Source organism: Falco peregrinus, chromosome 11 (assembly GCF_023634155.1).
Source record: "Falco peregrinus isolate bFalPer1 chromosome 11, bFalPer1.pri, whole genome shotgun sequence".
NCBI lineage: Eukaryota > Metazoa > Chordata > Aves > Falconiformes > Falconidae > Falco > Falco peregrinus.
In genome coordinates, this window is record NC_073731.1 from 21453773 (window position 1) to 21473021 (window position 19249).

General features: G+C 38.1%; 1 protein-coding gene across 2 annotated transcripts in view; it reads left to right on the top strand.

The window, feature by feature from the left end:
* The window catches only part of HHAT (hedgehog acyltransferase), a 162395-nt gene that overhangs the window by 75517 nt on the left and 67629 nt on the right, over positions 1–19249 (top strand). Inside the window, exons 10-11 of one of the 2 annotated variants that reach the window (XM_055816445.1) lie at positions 2398–2599; positions 17069–17213. In XM_055816445.1, coding sequence (XP_055672420.1) covers positions 2398–2599; positions 17069–17213 — 347 coding nt within the window. The remainder of the gene's footprint in view (positions 1–2397; positions 2600–17068; positions 17214–19249) is intronic. The other variant, XM_055816444.1, reaches the window with a different exon arrangement.

Genomic DNA, 19249 nt, shown 5'->3' on the forward strand with positions numbered 1-19249 from the left:
TAAGAGTTATTGGAGCTCAATTATCTAGCTGCTGTTGTTAAATACTAAAAATCAGAAAATAACTTTTTATCTGCACACTAATATGAAAGCCATTTAGGCCAACCTAAACTAAGCTGCGATTGCAGATGGAGCTGGTGCTGCGGGGCTGTTCCTGGCAGTGCCAGTGCCAGCAGGGGCTGCCAGTGCTGACAGGGTGGCTGGTGCCTACACAATACCTCTGTCTCAGTGCGGAGAAAGGAACTGTACAGAAACCCAGAGCTGCTTCTGCAGTAAAAAAGCTACCTTGTGCCATGGATTTAACCCAGAACCCTATGAGGTCATCAGAAGGGTTTCCTTAGGGCTTAGAGTAAGGTCTCTGTCTCAGAGGGTTGTGTCTCTTTGATGGTGTCTGGGCTACTCTGAAATGCTGTGTTTCAGTAAATGCACAACGGAGAGTGAGCTTATCTGAGAGTGGCAGGGCCAGCAGTGTCCCGTTTCAGGCTCCTCTGGGGTGAAGCTCTGTGAAACAAGGTACTGCCGTGCTTGCAGGGCCGCAAGGGCACAGAGCTGCGGTGTTTGGGATGGTGGCTTCTTGGCTGCAGAGTGGGGCTGCCAGCCCTCCTCTGGCCAGCCTGCAAGAGGAACTGGTAATGGCAATGGGCCCTGCCTAAAGGATAAAACTATCAGGCTTTTAAAAGAGAGAGGGAAGATATTGGGAAAGTATGTCCTAAGAGGGGATGAGCTGTTTTGGTCTTTAATTTCTATAGTCCTTTGCATAGGAGGAATTTGGCTAAAGCAGCAAAATCTATGGCTCTGCTCACGTTACCTTCCATGCCAGAGTTACAGACCGCTAAGACATACTTCTCTGCTGTAAGACAAATTGATTGCAAATCCAAGTGTCTATTATTGCCACACTGTTTCTTTATATATGTAATGAGAAAAGACTAGACTCAAGAAAAACACAGGAAGGGGAAAGAGAAGAAAAGCACAACATAAATAAAAACTATTGATCTTAATTTCTATTTACTTTCATATGCTTAGTAAAAAGCACACTTATACTGAAAATCACTATAAATGTAATCAGATGTTCCCTGTAGCAGTTTGAATTAAAAAGGTGCATTGATGTCATGCTCTAGAGAGAATTTGGAGCATTTGACTGTTGTTTTTTTAATTACTTTTCTGTTTACCTTTTAAATACTCTCATTACTTTATTTTACCTTGTTACTGTATTTTCTTACTTCCTAAGATCAGAAATAAAGCACTATGTTAATTTCCCTTTTAATTTTTTAAGGTAGTATTTATTTCTGCAAAAACTGACAACCAGAGATAAAAATTTCACTGCAAAAAGATTACCTTTAATTATCTTAGCAAGTAGGAATAGTCTCAAATATAAGTACAGTGCATTGTGCCAAAGGAATGACAGCTGAGGAGAGCTGTCACTGGCAGTTCTTGTATATTGCATCTACTTGCTGGTACCAATGAGCTGGATGGTGACTACATTCTCTGATGAGCTTCTTCTAAGTGTTGACAGAAACATTTGACTTTTTCAGATAAAGGCTAGCCAGTGGCCAAACCTACTTGGAAAATACGAGGAGTGGAAGTAGCTCTCCAGGCAGGCAGGAAGTGACCCACAAAACAGTGCCAGCTTTCAGAATCCCATTGCTTCTGGTATTTTTACTGAACAAGCGCTGCTTTCTGGACATCTGTAAGCATCAGTTAAAGACTAAGGTTCTGACTCCTGGATTCAGTTTAAATACAGAATATAATTGCATGCAGGATGCTTCATATAGGTTTTGAGGGTTTTTTTTGGTACATGCGCTCTGAAGTTTATTAGGCAGGCATGATCCTGAGAGTATAATACGAGAACCAGATAGAAAATATTTTCAGCTCATATAATTTTTAATGGAAGACTTAAAAAGAAAGAAATTACAAGGTTTTAAAAATAAGCTTATATATGTCTACGTTTCTGACAAACGGAAAACATTCTATGGGCAATGACTATATGTATGACTTTATATAATGTTTTAAATTTTTTTAAGATTCCTAAAATTAAATTCACATGAAGATTCATGTAATTTCTATGTATGTAAGTTGGCTTAGAACTGCTGGAGTTTAAAAAGCCTGAACCACTTGTCTTTTGCAATTCTGAGAATATAGTTTGTGCTATACATTTGGCTAATGCAGAATTCCTGTGACCACAAAATAGTCTTTTTGCAGAATGGTGGCATGCACATATTTCGTGAAGTTGTCTACAGCTTTCCCGAAACTAGGGCAAGCTCTGTAAATAGAGAATGTCAGGCAATTATTCAAATTATTTTTTTCGATGCCACAAAATAACAGATTAGTTCTGTAGTGGATGTTCTTCTGAGAATTCTGTGAACTATTTAATAGCATTGTTATCTGTTGTTTCACCTACAGGTACATTTATGTTCCGATGGGAGGATCTCAGTCCAGTCTGCTGGGAACACTCTTTTCCACAGCGCTCACGTTTGCCTTTGTAAGCTATTGGCATGGAGGACAGAGTTACCTATGGTACTGGGGTGCACTTAATTGGCTTGGAGTAATTGTGGAAAATGGCGTCAAGAGGATACTTTCTATTTCATTTATTCAAGATCTAATTGTAAGTTGAATCTCTCTTCATTTGACTTTCTTGTTTCCTGGCAGCATGCCCTTCTGAAGTTCCTGGTTACTAGTTTGTTTTAATCTAGATTAAAAGTTGTGGATAACAGTTAAAAGAGTTAGCATTCCCTTGCTTACACTCCAGTATTTGAGGTAAGCCATATAAATAGAATATTGCAAAATACCAGCAAAGCAAACTCTGCAGTATGCATGGTCTTCCTCTGCAGTCCTAGCGTAAGCAACTGCTTGTCGTCTATATGGCTGAACAGAAGCCAGTTTTAACGTTTGTATTCTGATTTCACTCAGGATGGCCTTAAAATATTAATCTTCACTAAAATTAGGAGTGTACATTTCTAGCCATTTGTTTCCTAGACAAATGCTTGTATAGCAGTTGCTTGCATCTGGAAACAAGCTTGCACTGGGAAATCTTATGCCACTGAAGAGCCAAGTAAAGAAAATATTATTTTGCTTTGAAGACCTCTGATATTTTCACTTTACTTATTCTTTTGTTCTTTATACTGTCATTTCCAAAGGAAAAAATTCTTTGACATGCAATCATATGCAAAAAGTACTGTTTTAATTTTGATGGTCATTTTACTCTGCAGGTTTGCTCAATATTAAATCCCAAATCTTTTAATCACTGTTTGTAAGAATGAACAATGCCTAAGTTTTGCTTCCTTAGTAGTGATAAGTACACAAAATTTGTACTCCTATATAATGTGGTGGTGGTGACTCACTCTGCAGCCTGATGAAGTCCTGATGCTCAAGTAATTATGCTTGTTCTCCATCCCACCCATCTCAGTTTTCACTGTTGCGGCATCCCATGTGTGGCAAATGATACAGCTAAGTAATTTAGCAGCCAATAACAGTCAGTGCTACCTTGTATCATCCAACTGTCCATCACTGCAAACTCAGTAACAGTCTGGCTGCAGCTTTTTTCCTTCCTAGAGAATGAGTTTATCAGATCCATTAATCCTCCCTCTAGGGTGAAACTGAGCTTTGCCATCTGACCGGCTGCATATGTTTGTCTCTGGGCTGGAAGACGACAGTTTTTTAGGCATAGAGCTGTATGAGGAAATACAAATGTAGGGGCTGTATCAAAAATTTTAAAGCAACTCTTAAGGAATTAAGTGGTTAAATAACATAGGAATGACAAGGTTGTGGCATTATGAATATGGGGTTATATGTGGATCAATTTCTAACAAGTAGTTATAAGTAGAGTTAACTGATGCTGGCAGTAGTGGTGTTCTTTTTATAAATTAACTTGCTAACAATGAACCACGTGCATTTTACCCCTTTCCTTCCTCTTTGTTTTCATGCAGTGTTTTTAAAGGCCTATCCAGTGTCTTCCATGTCTGCCCTCTTCTCCATTTCTGTTTGGAAACATGACTGCAGACCTTCCTTAGAAGACACTTTCACATCTTTCCCTGAAATTTTTCTGAAGCCAGCATTTTTAATATGAATAGTTTTGGCATCAGAATTAGTGCATTATGCAGATCTTGCTACATTTGGTTATGTCTGAGTCATGCTTTGCCTTGTGCCTTGAAGGTTTCTCTACAACATGAGCTACAGTCTTTGCAAACTGCCCCTCATTGCTTGCTCTTCACTCTTCTAACAAATACTAATTTTCTTCTTGAATGTTGAGACTGGGGAGCAGATGAGTAGTTGGACTTTGACCCTTCTTATCAAGGGGTGGAGTGATGTGACATTCTATGAGAACTATCAGTTACCTTTAAAATGAACTGCAAATTCCCTAATGCCCTTTATAAATTTCATTTTTTTCCCTTGTAATCTGGCTTTTGGAAGCATTCCCACAATCTTATCCCAGTGAGAGGTGTGCTGCAAGCCTAGTCACTGTGGGGTTGAGAACCCCATTCTGGGGAGATAGGTTTTTCACTTAACTGTCATCTGTTGACAAGCTGAAATCCTTTGCATTCTTGTGCTTCACTCACTTGCTGTGTTGGCTCTTGAAGGCTATTTTTGAAAAGGAAAGTTTATTTTTGTCTCCAGAATAGCAGATGAGTTTCTGAAAAAATACAAAGCACAGGTTCATCCTTTTTTTTTAACCCATTCTATTTACCAAACTTCCTCATATATTGTTGTTAAAGTTGAGTTACATAATTCAGTTGAGCAGGAGGCATTTAATTAGTAGAGTATAAAAAGAATCTCAAAGAATAAATTGAGTTCTAATTCTGCTCTGTTTTTAAAATGGCTCACAAAGAAAAACAAGGATTATATCAACTTCAAAACTGCATCCCTTCCCCCCTCACTGTATTGCCTCAATTCTCTTGCAAAAGAAAGATTTAGAAATCTAAATAAAGTATGCTTGAGTCTTTCACTGAATCCTTGTACTGACTAAGAATACATATAAAAAGAATTGGACCCTGTATTTATGCCTATTTGATAGTAGTTTAAACCTCAGCATTTGAAACATAGCTCAGTATGGGTAAATAACACTTTTGTAGCAGTCTGACAGGTTTTAAATGTCATCTCAGGCATATTGAACTAGAATGCACAATGAAGCCTGGGCATTTTTTGTGAAACGTAAAATCAGCATGTAAACAAATATTTACTGAAAATAGTGTATTTCCTGACCAAAAAAAAAAAAATGGATCTGAAACCTCATTTGTACTGGTTGCAAATCCATGTCTGGCTTCCTGATTTCAGATCTAAAAGAGCTGATGCTCCTTCTTACATTCTTCTCAGCTCATGCTGCTCTGAACTGGAATGTTTCAGTGAGTCATGTTGTGAGAAGTTACCTGCATATCTTTGTTCCCCTAGAGATTACTTGTAGATATCAGTAGATTAAATCTGAATTAAGTAACATTGTCTTTTCATTAAAACATTGTATATAAACCAACATAAGCTAGGGTATATCTGGGAACTTTATGTTAAAGTGGAGAAGGTTCTTTGTGTTTTTATCAGTTTTGGTGGTGTTTTTTTAAAAACTTTTTCAGAGACATTAGACCCATACTGAACAAAGTAGTGCTTTGATTCTGTATCAATTTCTTACACATGAACAGAGACTCCAGTAGTAACTTGGTCAAAATCAATGACAGAATTTGTATTGACTTTTAATAAATAATGTGTAAGATTTTTGAAAGAAAATGCTAATGGCTATCATTCTTCCAGTGATTTATTTTTTTTTTCCTTCTTGAAAATGAGATACAGATCTATATAAGAAATTAGATCTTGGTATAAAAATAGATTTAGAATGATTTAAACCTTAGAATACCTGACAACATCTTTAAATTAATGGATTTTTAAAAATATAAGTATTTGGAAATCATCCAAAAGAAGATGTAGCAAAGGGGGTGAAGTTGGAAGACTGTTAAGATTAATATTTTAATATAAATTGAAACAGCAACATTTATCATCTTCGTTCTTTCGTAAAGTGAAAAGATCTTATTCAGTCTAGTATGAATCTTCTAAATTGAGACAAAGATCTCTCTTCTAAAAGTCATGTTATGATGGATTTCTAGTTTAAGATGTTATTTCTAGCTTTATTTAGTAAGAAACTAAGTATACCATAAACAATTCAATTTGACAAACTGGCTAATTTTAAGCATGGCTTTTTTTAAAGTGATTTGTCCTATCCTTGTAAGTGTTTTGATTTTTTTTGAAGTATGAAATACTTTGATTTCTACATTTTCATTTATGACTGAAATGAGGTGCACTAATTAAGTCCATTTCAGTACACTATAATTGCTTTTTCGAGCCCCCTTTGCGAAAGCGGAACTGTTTTGTATGATGTCCATGTTTTAGGTTAGTGTGTTAGGTTATTTTTGTTTTCCCCAAAAGAATGAACTCCATACATTTATGTCTGTAGTTAAAACTCACCATTGTTTTAGGTACCAGAGATGTGTTCAGTGACAACTGGCATAGCTTCACAGAGAACAGAATTTTCAAAAAGCTAGGTGTGGTAAGGGGCTTTTGGTCTGTTTTCTTCCCTCGTTTGTCTGCTCTGTTTCGTCTGCTGTGTGCATTAAAGTTACTAGTTACTCATAATAGGTTGTGTATTATGCAGTGATCCTGCAGACAGCTGGTGTGGAGCATGGAAAGGTATTGAATGGTGAGCCTGACCTCTGGGCTGTGGTTTGACAGAGAATTAAGCTGACCTAAGAGCTCACTGCTATTGAAAGGGTCAAAGTTTCATTTCTCTTTCCTCCCTTCCTTGCAGTCTCACCACTTCCTCCTCTGCGTGCCTTGCTGCTGGAATCTTTGCTGAGCTGACCTAGCTCTTCACCCCAGCAGAAAGCATTACTTCCTCTGGTTATTTTATTGCTAGATGATTTGTCTCATGGAGAGGAATCTGAAAAGCACCCAAAGCAGTACCATGTAAGAGAAAAAAGCCAAGGAAAGGAAGTGGAAGAGGAGGAGCTTGACTATTTAGAACCTCCTCCCCCTTGCAAATGTACATAAGCAATACAGCATTTTTATTATATAATTTTATATTCATATTATAATCTTTATATAAAATTATATTAAATATATATATAAAATGGAGGCAGACCCTCCATATTTAAACTCAGTGGGAAAAAGAAACCAGCTGTGTTCTGCTGCAGTAATTCCTCAGCCCTATGTTAGGGCCCAAATTCAGCCTAGCCAGATAAAGATTCCTGTGAATTTCACAGCCACATCTTATGTATGTTGAACAAATATATAATTATCTCCTTTAATGGCAGAATTTATTTTTGCAAGTATAACTTAAACTGGCATGAGATAACTGTAAAGCTTCCTTCTGCAGCTGACTGAGGCAATATCTGACCAAACATTAGGAACTTGTGCAAGGTGGTCAACAAACATACTTCCCTTGCAAGATTAGATCTTTCATAAGATCCTTGTATTTATAAATAAAGACCCTTCTCAGCTGTTCTTCAGCACACACTTGTCTTTGATCTTAATTTTTCTTTATTTAGTGGAAAGAATATTTGTATCACTGATCTACTAATGTCAAGCCTGTCTGGCCTTTTCTTTTTTACCCTTAGTTTTGTGTAATTCATATGTATTTTTATTTCAACATGCTGATTCAATTAAGTGTCAAGAATTGCCAATGATGCTTTCTTCATAACCTCTTTATGTGCTTGCTGTAGACTTCTGTTGGGTTTGTCACTCCACTGAGAATCTGTAAGAATGTAAGCTGGGGCAGTTGAACAAAGTCCTTTAATCAGACTCTTCCAGAGTGCAGAATTGGTTTTTGAGATATAGGTTATCACCCATAATGTCAAAACCCAGACCAGTGGATGGGAGCTTGACTCCATCCCCAGCCGTGAGCTCAGCCATATTATTGCTCTCACCAGAAATCTCTACTATCGAAAGTAGGTGTACTCTGACCCAAAATCAATGAATACCCCTTTCCCTAGATGTGAATATTAGCCAGGGCAGACTTGTGACAACTGGTCTGGGTGCATGGTACCTAGGAGCAGCAAGCTGAGTATTGAGGTGCTGTTTGTACGGAGCTGCTGAATGACCATCAAGGGTGAATATGGGCTGGCTGATGCATCTTAGGTTTTTTTCCTCTGACTTTTAGCTTTTCCAGCAATAATTCTGACTCACATAATTTTTTACATGTTTCAGCTTTTGTTTGATTTTATTTTTTTCTCTTCTTCACCCTCTTTTCAGGGTTCATTTGTCTTCATGGAAGTATATCCCTAAACGTTTTGAGAGCTGTGCTAAAAATGCACACACATGTACACACACAGACACAGACTTGCACTCAGGCTCTGGTTTTCTTAACTGGGGGATCTTCTTTCCTCAGGCTCAGTAACAAAGACTGAAAAATCTAGTAGGTGGTGTTTTGTGTGATGGACAAACATGATCCAGGTTTATTATACAGTGAATGACAAAAGTGGCTGCAGTAAGATTTCAGAGATAATGTTCTGTTGTTTCATACCTCTTGAGTACAGGCATCTCTTTTTTGTCAAATCTGTGCAAGAAGTATTATTTTTGATGACAGCAGTGAAGAAACTGTTGTGATTTTCCCATCTGTTTTTAACCAGATGATTGCTGCTCTGCTTCAGACCACAGTGTCAGCTGGGAACCCCCTTGCATAGCTGCTCATTTGTCATAACAAAAAAAGTTTCTCCCACCTACCAGCATTATTTACGTCCTCTTCTGTTCTGGAGACATCAGGCAGTATTCTGGTGCTCAGGCCATAATACAGTTTGAAAAGAAAGTAAGTCACACTACACAATGAAAACAAGGCACAGTGGTGCTGATTATGCACTTTGTTGCTGGTACATGAATACAGTCTCCCTCTGTTCACCCCAAGAATTAGCTCAGACAATAGATGTCAGCAGTTATGGAAATACAAGTTATAAGTACTGAGGAGTGGTGTACTCTTGTCTTTCTGCCATGCCTTGAGCTACAGAAGCTTGCCACAGGGAAAGCGAGGTCTCTGTTTGCTGAGAGTGTTTATCAGATGTCTCCATGAGGATTATAACTGTGTATTATTTACTTGTCAACAGTTTCGCAGTGACAGTGTGGGAGGCCCGTAAGGGCAGGACCAAAATGCAGCACTAATGACTGGTGAAGTTAGGTCCTTTTAAAAGGTAAAAATGTTAAAATGTGAATGAGGGAACTGAGACAACCAGAATGGGGAGAATAGGAACGAGAAGAACAAAAATAAGGATGTCAAGGACCTGGACACAGCGCATGGCACTCTCAGCATATCCTCCTTGGTGAGAGCTGAGATGCGTTGAAGGGAGTACATACACTACCATTACTTGGTTAAATTCTCAGCTATAAACATAAAACGGAAGAGAGGATGGTGCATTCCAATGCTGTTCATTTTGCACTTTGCACAAGCTGCCACTTTAAAAAAAAAATGTTTGTGCAGGTTCTTTGAGGGTGAAGAGAAGTGTAGGAGCAAGTACAGAAATTTACTTCTGTGTATGTCAAACTTTGACACATGCATCTGTAAGTGTAGTGCATACATACGAGCTGGTAGGAGGCTTTCTTCAAACAGAAGGGCGGGGTTGGCTGTTTGCTGAGAGATGCTCTAAATGTAGAACTTTTAGAAAATCTAAAAATGAACTGGTGCTAGTGCAAGACAGTGCTCTGTTGAGTGAATGTTTAGTAAGACATCAATAGAGAAGATGAGTATCTTCTCAAACACTATATATAGCATTTATTCCTAAATTCAGACACAAATTCTACTTGTGAAAATACTTCTTAACTGACAGCTGCTTGATTTTACTATCCTCTTTTTATAGGAGGGATTTAGGGAATTACAGGTCATTTGCATCATCCTGTTTCTTGGAAAAATGTTGTCAGTTCCCACCTTCTTGTGTGGACCTTCCAGGAGCTAATTTTTACCTTTGCTTTGGAAGAGAAGTATATACTTTGAAAAGAAACAGAAGATGATCTCAGGCCATAGGTTAACTTGGGGAGAAGGGAAGGAGCAACTGCAAGCAAAATAAAACGCCAGAAAAATAGAGCAAAGTAAAGGGGACTGATTCTGGGTTAGAGCTATTAGAGCTAGTTGAAGAGCGGAGCAAACGGGAATGATAGCCATGATTACTGAAGAGTATAGTATGTGTTGATAGGAAGTTAAATTTATTCTTCCATTTGGTGTGACAGTTGTTGATGGATAAGATCTGGTAGCACATCTTGTTCACTTTCTGCTTGCCGGCGTGTTCCTTATTTTGTTACTGTTACAGCTCTGGGGATTCCACAATTTCTTTTGGATTATTTAATAAATGGATATTTTGCATGTGCATTCAACCAGAATTCTTTATTTCTGTTGATTTTTTTTTTGTTCTGTGGTACAGTTTGTACTCTATTCATCATCTGCCCCTGAGCTTCAGAGTGCAGGTGTAGGTATTATATTGACATGTCAGCCTCTCAGCTGCCTTTCCCTTGCTCCTGCTGCTCTTTGACCCTAACTTCTACCAACATTAGTTAGCACATGTAGTCCCTCCCTTCATTTCTGCACTCTCAAACACGTTTTTGTCACTATTACCCATTGACCATGTTTATTAACAAACATTTTTAGAAGTTGCCCCACTGCTTGGACCCAACCCGTCTTAATTTCTACTGCTCACTTTAAAAATGAAATGAATTGACATTCTGTTTGGCAGAGCTTTGTCACAATTTTCAGCCTTTCCTCCATCCCATCTGCTCCCCCAGCTGCTCAGTCACACCCTGCCCTCCATTTTCAGTGTGCCTAACTGCAGATAGATAAAATAGCCAGTAACTGTTAGTCAGGATGTGTTGCTTCCCTTCCCACCGTCCCATCTGCTCCTCGCTGTCTTTCAGCATTTCACCCATGCTCTTGTTTTTATGCTGTCCCGTTATTTTTGGCAAATGGCTGCATTGCGGATGACCCAGATTCAAGGCATGCGTTGAGGTGTTCACCCTTGCAGTAATGGGATGATTACCAGGTTTCAGGGATAGACATTGAAGAGTTGGCCTGTCATTTACCTAAGAACATTTTTCTAAAAGAAAGCGCTTAGAAGCACAAGATTAGGTGGTGTCTGTGGCTTCTGTAGAGAAGTAAACTAATTCAGCCCTTACTCTCCAGTAGTGATGTAACGGGGTGAAAATCAAAGTTCAGATCCTTAAATTGCTCTGGTAAAAGAAACCCCAGCAAACAACTTGAGTTTTTTTCCACGCATCTTCCTGATTCGCATAATGGCACCACCTATGTCCGTTCTGTAGTGTAGCAACTTTACCCACAAATATTTTACACACTTGTCCCCTCCCCCCCCCCCCCCAAATTCTTGCAAATTCTATGTAACAGACCATTGCAAAAAATAGTTCATTTAGATTTTGTGGTGTAAATGGGTGTCAACATTACATTATCTTTTAAGTATTGCTTCCTTAGTAAAAACCTTCAGGAAATTGAAAAGATGGAGCTTTAGTAAGGGTAGAAAGCATGCTTAATGCCCTCTCATACACTAGGAGAGACAGTGAAAGATAATGTAGGGCTAGGTGTTATATTCATTAACTTTCTTGATTTCTTCAACACAGGAAGTAGTGCAGTTTGTATATAGTCTGGATAAGTTGGCTGATATGTTTAAGGGTGGGGGGAGGTTGAAATCTGCAGAACAGGTAGTAATTAAATATTATATGTTTAAAAAAAGACAATGCTTCTAAAAATTTTACTGGATTATTTTGACCCTTCAAAAGCCAAAGGCAGATGGAAATAAATAATGTAACCTGTAGTGTTGCAGTTTGTAGTATCAAGCACATGTTTCATGTCACTGGCCATAGTATCTGACAGTCTTATTCTACGATGCATATGTTCCCATAAGAAATATTTAGCTGCTTCTCCAATTTCACCATACGTTTTTATTTTGCCATGTGCTTGGGTTGTCAAGTGTCTGGAAAGGTAGTTCAAAAAGGAATAAATCTTGTGAATCTCTATTTTATTCCACGATAATGGACGCTTGTTGAAGTTGCAGCAAATTTAATTCCCTTGCATGGGACTTGTTAAAGTATTTTTAGTATGAGCAAGCTTGATAATGTCAATGACTTTATGTAGAAGTTTTCTTTAATCTGTCCCAGAGCAGCTATGTAAGTGAGATGTGTTGCAAATGCAGCACACACAGATATTTCCCATCTTCTGAGCACTTGCCAGGAATGTAGCAGCTACTGTTTGTCAGGGGAGGCTTCTTGACACATGTCATTCTGCCATTACGCTGGGTTTGCAGTATGTGGAAAATATGCACCCCAGTTCCTGAGCCCTCTCTAAAACAGTGTGACACATGTGACCTGCTCCCAGAACAAGCTACTGCAAATGGATTAATCAGCCCTCTCAACAACAAGCATTTCGGACATGCCAAATCGCCATGCTGCCACTGTTGCTAGAAGAAGTTTAAGAATGGTAGCTGTGGGAAGATGTGGGATTGGGTCCCTGATAAAATACTAGGGAATATATTTCTGTAAAAAAAAGACTTCAGTGCGGTATTTTGTATAAGACTGCCTAGTTTTGACTGCTGTACAGAATTCGGTCTTGGGTGCCACCTCAACTTCCATGTAGTGGGGTGGATGACTTATTCTCGTTAGTATTCCCCAATGTATTTTCTGTAGCACTGTAGTATTTCTGTCTAGCTAGGAGATGTAAAGGCATTTAGGAAAAACACTTCTGGACCCTCTATTTCATCTTTCTATGCCATTCAGTAATAACATTGTACATGGTCCTGTAAATAAGTGAAAATGCAAATTTATTTTGATTAGCTCCAACTCACCTTAGAGGGAAGTTCTTTTAAATGATGCTTTGCTATCTGAAGCCACTTCTTCTGTCACGTTTGTTGGTTTTGCACTTAGTAGTATTGTAATTACCTTGCAAAGTAAACGAAATAAGTATTTTCTCTCAACCTTTCTGAACTCAAAATTCCATCATGTCCTTTAATTTGACTCTTAATTCTAACCTGAATGATCTCTTCTGGTGCATGTTGTTCTCACAAGCTATCTTTCTCAAGAAACAGCCATTATACAAGCTTCCTATTTCTGGCTTGGTTTTCACTCAGAGGCTAAATGTGGCATGCATGTGTAACTGGAAATGGATTTAGGAATGGGAATGTTTGGACCATGCAAATCCTCTTCACACCTGTCATCATCTACCCCTCTCAAACACATACACAGATTTATTTTTCAAGGTAGCCCGCTACATGGTAGTATCACTTACTTTTGTAAGATGACTGAGAAGGCCCAGTTGAGAGAGATCTGATGGCACCAAGGTTTGCTAGACCCAATAGTGTGCAGAGAGAGGTTTTTCCCAATGTCTAGCAAAAATGTCTGAGGCTAATCTTCATTTACAGCAGGAATTGGATTGGAATAATAACCCAAACTTCATTCAGTTTCAGGAAAGGTAGCCTGAGCCAACCTTTGATAAGTCACCTCCTACGTCATGCCGCATGCCTTTGGACTGAGTATCCTGACAATATGTCTATTTTTTTCTTTGTAGTTTAAATGCTACAGTCCATTTATTTCACAGTGTGTGGGGAGATGGGTGTGGCGGTGATTACTAAAAGTAAACCACGACGAAGAATTGATGCCAGATTACAAGTAAGATGGAGCATTGAGGAAGGATGCAAATGTAAGGGTTTCGGCCAGGCAGCCACAGCTTCATTGTAATTTTAACACTAGGTGCTCTTTTGTCACTCTATCTTCTGGCTGTATTTCCAACAGGAAAAGACGAGAAAGAGGCAGCAGTAAAATCCAGAGAAACACCACAAATCCATAGCAGCTGCTTGTATTGTTGCAATGGAACATACTGTTAAAAGCATTAAATAGCATAATGAAGAGTTGTGGGCGTGGAGGTTTTTTTTAATTTTGTCTGCTTTGATGAAAACAACTTGCTGTATATTCAGAAAAATCCACATGCTGGTAGATATTTAAATCACAAATGTTATTATGGATTATCTAGACCAGCCTCATTCCTTTTTCATGGGTAAATTAATGCTTCCAGTGTATTAATTTGAGCACAATAGCTGCTCAGGTATTTTCATAGTTAGCTTTTTTTGGATGACAAGATATTTGAAGAATGGTTGGGTTTTTTTACCTCAGTTGCATCTGGGTAAAAGCTGTGTAGATATCAAAGACCCTCAGGAAAATGTGTACAGTTTTTTGGATCCGTGCCTAGCAAAGTTAATGGAAATTAGCTACAGCAAAATCCAGAAAGGGTTCAGTGTTTGTCTAAACTGTTTCTGTCTTAAACTGCTCCCTTATACCTTATAAATGACTAAAGGCTTTTATGGTCTGTACTACAGTTAACTTGTATTGTTTAACATACAGAACTTTTGTAGAGGATGATGTATTCTATGTGACAGTTTTATTTATTTAGTTAGTTAGTAACTGTATTCATTTTTTAAAAAAAAAGTGGCAGAGCTCTTTCAGCTCTTCATATTGTTTGTCTTTGTCATACTGCTTTGGGTTGTAAACCAGGCAGACCTCACAAACTTACCCGGTCTGATGGGTTGTCCATCTCTAACACTTTCTACAGCTTTACCAGAAGATTATTCCTCCCCTTCCTAATTAAAACTGGTCCTCTATAGAGTTGACAAATAAGTTTGGTAGACAGAGGAAGAGTGAAAGGTAGATCTGATGAGACTTCCCTGTAGATAAGCTACAGCTCAATTAGAATTAATGAACATGGTGTAAGAAGAGGGTAAGTTTGGTGACTTAACACGGAAGTTCAAGCTAGCATGATCATAACTGCTCCTTATTAAACTTGGCTGTTAACATGGATGCAGCAGCAAGATTTTGAACGTTTTCTCTGTGCACATACACTTAAACATTCTGAAAAGGCTTATGTTTTTCATATATTGGACCACACATTCCTGCATGTGCATTTCTGGAGGAGACAAGATATCCTCTACCTGTGTGTGAACTGAAGAAGAATGTTTTGGAAGTCCTTGGGCAGCTTTGGAGATGCAAAGTATTAGAAAGGGAAAAAGTTGTTTCACTAAGTAACTGTCAGTGTCTGTGAATATTTTTGTAATTATATTATCTACCCTTCTCCTATGATGCCCTAGTTTTCATCCAGAATTTTCAGAGAAAAATCTCTCTCTTTTCATACATGAATGTTTTCCATAATGTATGGAAGATTGGCTGTTGCTGTATTGTGCATACAGCCTGATACAGAGTACTTTTCCTTGAAGCTTATCTATCCCCATTTTTGTGCTGACTCAGACTGAATCATACAATAGATATAGTTCTGACTGGGGCTAACATTAAATTTACCAGATATCTACTTTGCTGTAATATGTTAAAATTACATTTTTATGCTTGTAGCTGTCATGTATTTGAAGATTTGTCACTTTACAACCTAGCAGTGGAAACATTTGTTTTGATGCTTACAAAGCTAGCAATTTAATTGTCTAGGAATGCCTTTGTAGGTCTGTTTTGAGCATGTGTTTATGTTGTTTCAGGTATGTGAACATGAATTCTGGTTCTGGCTGCAGCTATTAAGGATTAATTGCTGCTTTTTTTTCTTTTTTCTTTTTTCTTTTTTTTTTTTTTTGATGCTGCCATCACAAGACATTGTTTTCTGCAACATCACTGTTTATGACATGAAGGCTGAGCAGCTCCTGGTGTTTTCCTTAGTTCCTGTGCCCTGGCAAATGCTTATCACTTCACACAAAGCTTTCGGTCTTTTGCAGATTCAGGCACTATGTAAAGAGGCTTTCAGCCTGGGGACATGATGAACAAGTTATTTGTCCTTATGCAGTAATGAGACAGTATTTCCTTGTGATGTGCTATAACGTTCTTTAAAATTTGTTCTAACAACTGAATACTAGAGGAAGCTAAAATTTTCTCATCCTTCTTTCACCATCTTTTTGCAGTCTCCGTGCTGCAGTCATGCCTCAGGTGATAATGCAAAATATAGATTCAGAAAAACGTAAACTAGTAAATAGTGGAGAGAGACCTACTTTATTTGTATCATTAGAATAACCGTACCAAAAACTTTACAACAGGTATTGACGCTTCTTGAACATGAACAGTAATATTTGCACCGAAATAAATTTGGGATTGCATGTTTATTTAAATCTTTTTGTATATGGAGGTATCTATTTATTAAGATTTATTGCTATAACCGGTTCTGATCTGATTCTAGAATCTTTCAGTAACGTCTTATTAATCAACCAAAGCATTAAGTTGTTTGATGCTGTTTGTTTTGTACTGAAGTGCTTTGCTCCATCTTGAAACCTATTGGATGGTATTATTCACCCCAGAAGCATGTTGTTACTGTTTATGTCCATCAGCAAATATTCATCAAGGAGTACATTTAATAAGAAAAGAGTTAAGACATAGAATATATAGAACTGTGTCTCGTAGTGGGGAGTCCAGAACTGGATACACATGGTCTTGCTGGAGTGAGTGCAGCAAAGGGCCACAAAAATGGTGAAGGCACTGAAGCATCTGCCATAAGAGGAGAGGCTGAGAGAGCTGGAACTGTTCAGCCCAGAGAAGAGAAGGCTCAGGCAGGGATCTTATCCATGTGTATAAATACCTAATTGTAGGGGTGAAGAAGGTAAAGCCAGACTCTTCTCAGTGGTAGTTACTGACAGGACAAAAGGCAATGGGCACAAACTGAAAGACAAGAAATTCTGTTTAAATGTAAGAGAATCTTTTGTTATGAGGGTAGTTAAACACTGGCACAGGTTGCCCAGCAAGGTTGTGCAGCCTCCATCATTGGAGATATTCAAAACCTGACTGGACACAGTCCTGAGCAGCCTGCTCTAGCTGGCCCTGTTCTGATGACCTTCCTAGGTAACCTCCAGAGGTCCCTTCCAACCTCAGCTATGATTCAACATCACTTTTTATCATGTAGTCTTACCAAAACTTCAGTGGCATTGTTAGGAGTTCTGGTAGATATTCTAAAATCTTTGGGGTCTCTTCTATAAGGTTTTGCACTTCTGTGTAAATGTTGTTTGTTGTAACTACAATGTCTTTTTCTAACATTGCTTGAAAAATTGTAGGGGTTGTTAACTTCATCTGCAGCTTTTGTTTTGCCCCTCAGGAGCGTTTCTTCTCGCCAAGAATTCGTCGTCGACTTCATGCTGTCCTAGCATCTGTTAGCACTTCAATGTTGATTTTATCAAATCTAATATTTCTTGGAGGAAATCATGTTGGAAAAATCTACTGGAACAGGATCTTTATGGAAGGCAAGTTTATTTTTATGTGCTTTTTAGGTAACAGAACTTTGAAAATGTTACCTTGAGTGGGCTGAGCCAGGTTCTTCTCCCAGTGCACTAACCGGGAGTAACCTTTTTTCTGTTCCTGTTCAAAACCATCAAAAATATGTTGGACAAAATCTAAATAACTGTGCAGGCTGCGTGACTACAAAGAAACATTGCCTTTCTCCCATCGAGTCTATAAAGAGAGTTATCAGGCTTCTCTGTCAGTGAAATCACCAAAGATCAAATAAGTGTGTGACAAGTTAGTCAGCTTGAATTTCTTATTTTTCTTCCTGCTCTGCATTTCATGTACAACTGTAAGAACAGGTGTGTTAAAGCCAACCCCATAGATTCTGTGGAAGGTTAGTGAATGAGTTCTGCATACTACGGCATAGGTGAGCAATTAAGGGGTTTTTTTGTAGTGGATTTTTTGTAAGGGTGTAGGGACCTCCTAACTTGAGGATGAGATTTGAGGACAGGGGAACTTTGCTGCCAATATCAGTCTGTGGTGTTTCTGAATAAGCAGTATGCAGCATTGTGCTGTGAGCTGACTCAGGAGACAAATCCAGCTTTGGTATTTTTGTCAGAGCTCAGTGTAAGCAGGACCAGTTTTCTTCTTAGGTTCTTGTTGCTGCCAGAGCCCCACCTTGTCAAATAAAGATCTTGTAAAGGTGTGTTTCTTGCTCATGAGGGAGGTACTAATAGGTTTCTGTGCACAGAAGTACTGTCCTACAAAGACCACCGTTCGTCTATTGCTCCTTCATGCAGTGTTTTTTCCTCTTCTTTCTTGCAAGGGTTTGGAGATTAGCTCTGGAGTTCCAAGGTCCTACTTAAGCAACCTAAAATAATTAAACTCTTTAAGAGGAAGTTATGTACATAAATTGAATGATTTATCTTCTGAGTTCAAGCAAAAAACCCCATACAAACAGCCCTAAGAAAGATACATTTTCAGCATAAAATATAGTGAAGCTTTTTGTTAATACTAAACAGAGATGGGGTAAAATACTTGCTAATGTTTGGGTTTTAAAAAGTGTGAGATTTATTTTCTGTTCTCTTAAAAAGTCTTCATTTTCTCTTAAATTGTTTCCTCCCAATTAGTTGGCTAATAGTTTCAGTAGAAAAAAATTGCAGCAGGATTAACTTTAGAAGTAAAGTTAGACATCGCTTCTTATCTATTAAAAAAAAAGCACTAGTGAAATTGTCCATTTCAGGTTTATAGCTTCATGCATATTATTTTCTTAATGCAATTTGTGTATTATAAATGGAGAAAGCACGCCTTCCTTTTTGGAAGGATTAGCAGTTGACAGAATGCTGGGGTTTGTGTCTGATGAAGGACAATGTTTCAGCAAGTAGAACAGTATTTAATTAAACCAGATCAATTATTGATTGTTTTTCTAGATTTGGTTTGGTGGAGGTTTTTTAATAGTTCTTTGGTCTATTGCTCTGCATATGGCTTGAGTACTTATAGTTACTTCGGTATTAGGTAACAGGTTGTCAATGATGGGAATAGCAAATTAGTTTAGTTATTTGCAACTTTGTTTCCATGAGATGTTAATCAAATTATTTTAAGAATGTAAAAGCTTTTGCTTAGTGCAGCTTATACTCTACTAGTAGAAATCTCAGTGTTAAGCTTTATATGCCTGTATCCTTAGATCACACAAATGACTGTGAGCATATTCTATTACTGCATTATGGTTCTGACAACGCAAGTGTACAAACTTAAATATCCTTTAAGATCTTATTGCATCAGCACGCCTGCTCCATCGTGTTTTTTCTGCTGTGGAACAAATGCTGAGATTTGAGGGCTAGTCAAATCCAGAAGGACTATCCAGAACTATGGCCTTAAATTTAAAGTAAATTTAAGTGCTGGTCTGTAGGAAATGCAACAAAAATCTACACATATATTTGGAGAGTGCAGTGCTAGAAGATAAAGATAAATTTGTGTATAGTCTGCACTGTTTTGGTGAATCCAATTCAGCAATATATTCAGACCAAACTAAATACTACAATATATACTCCTTGGT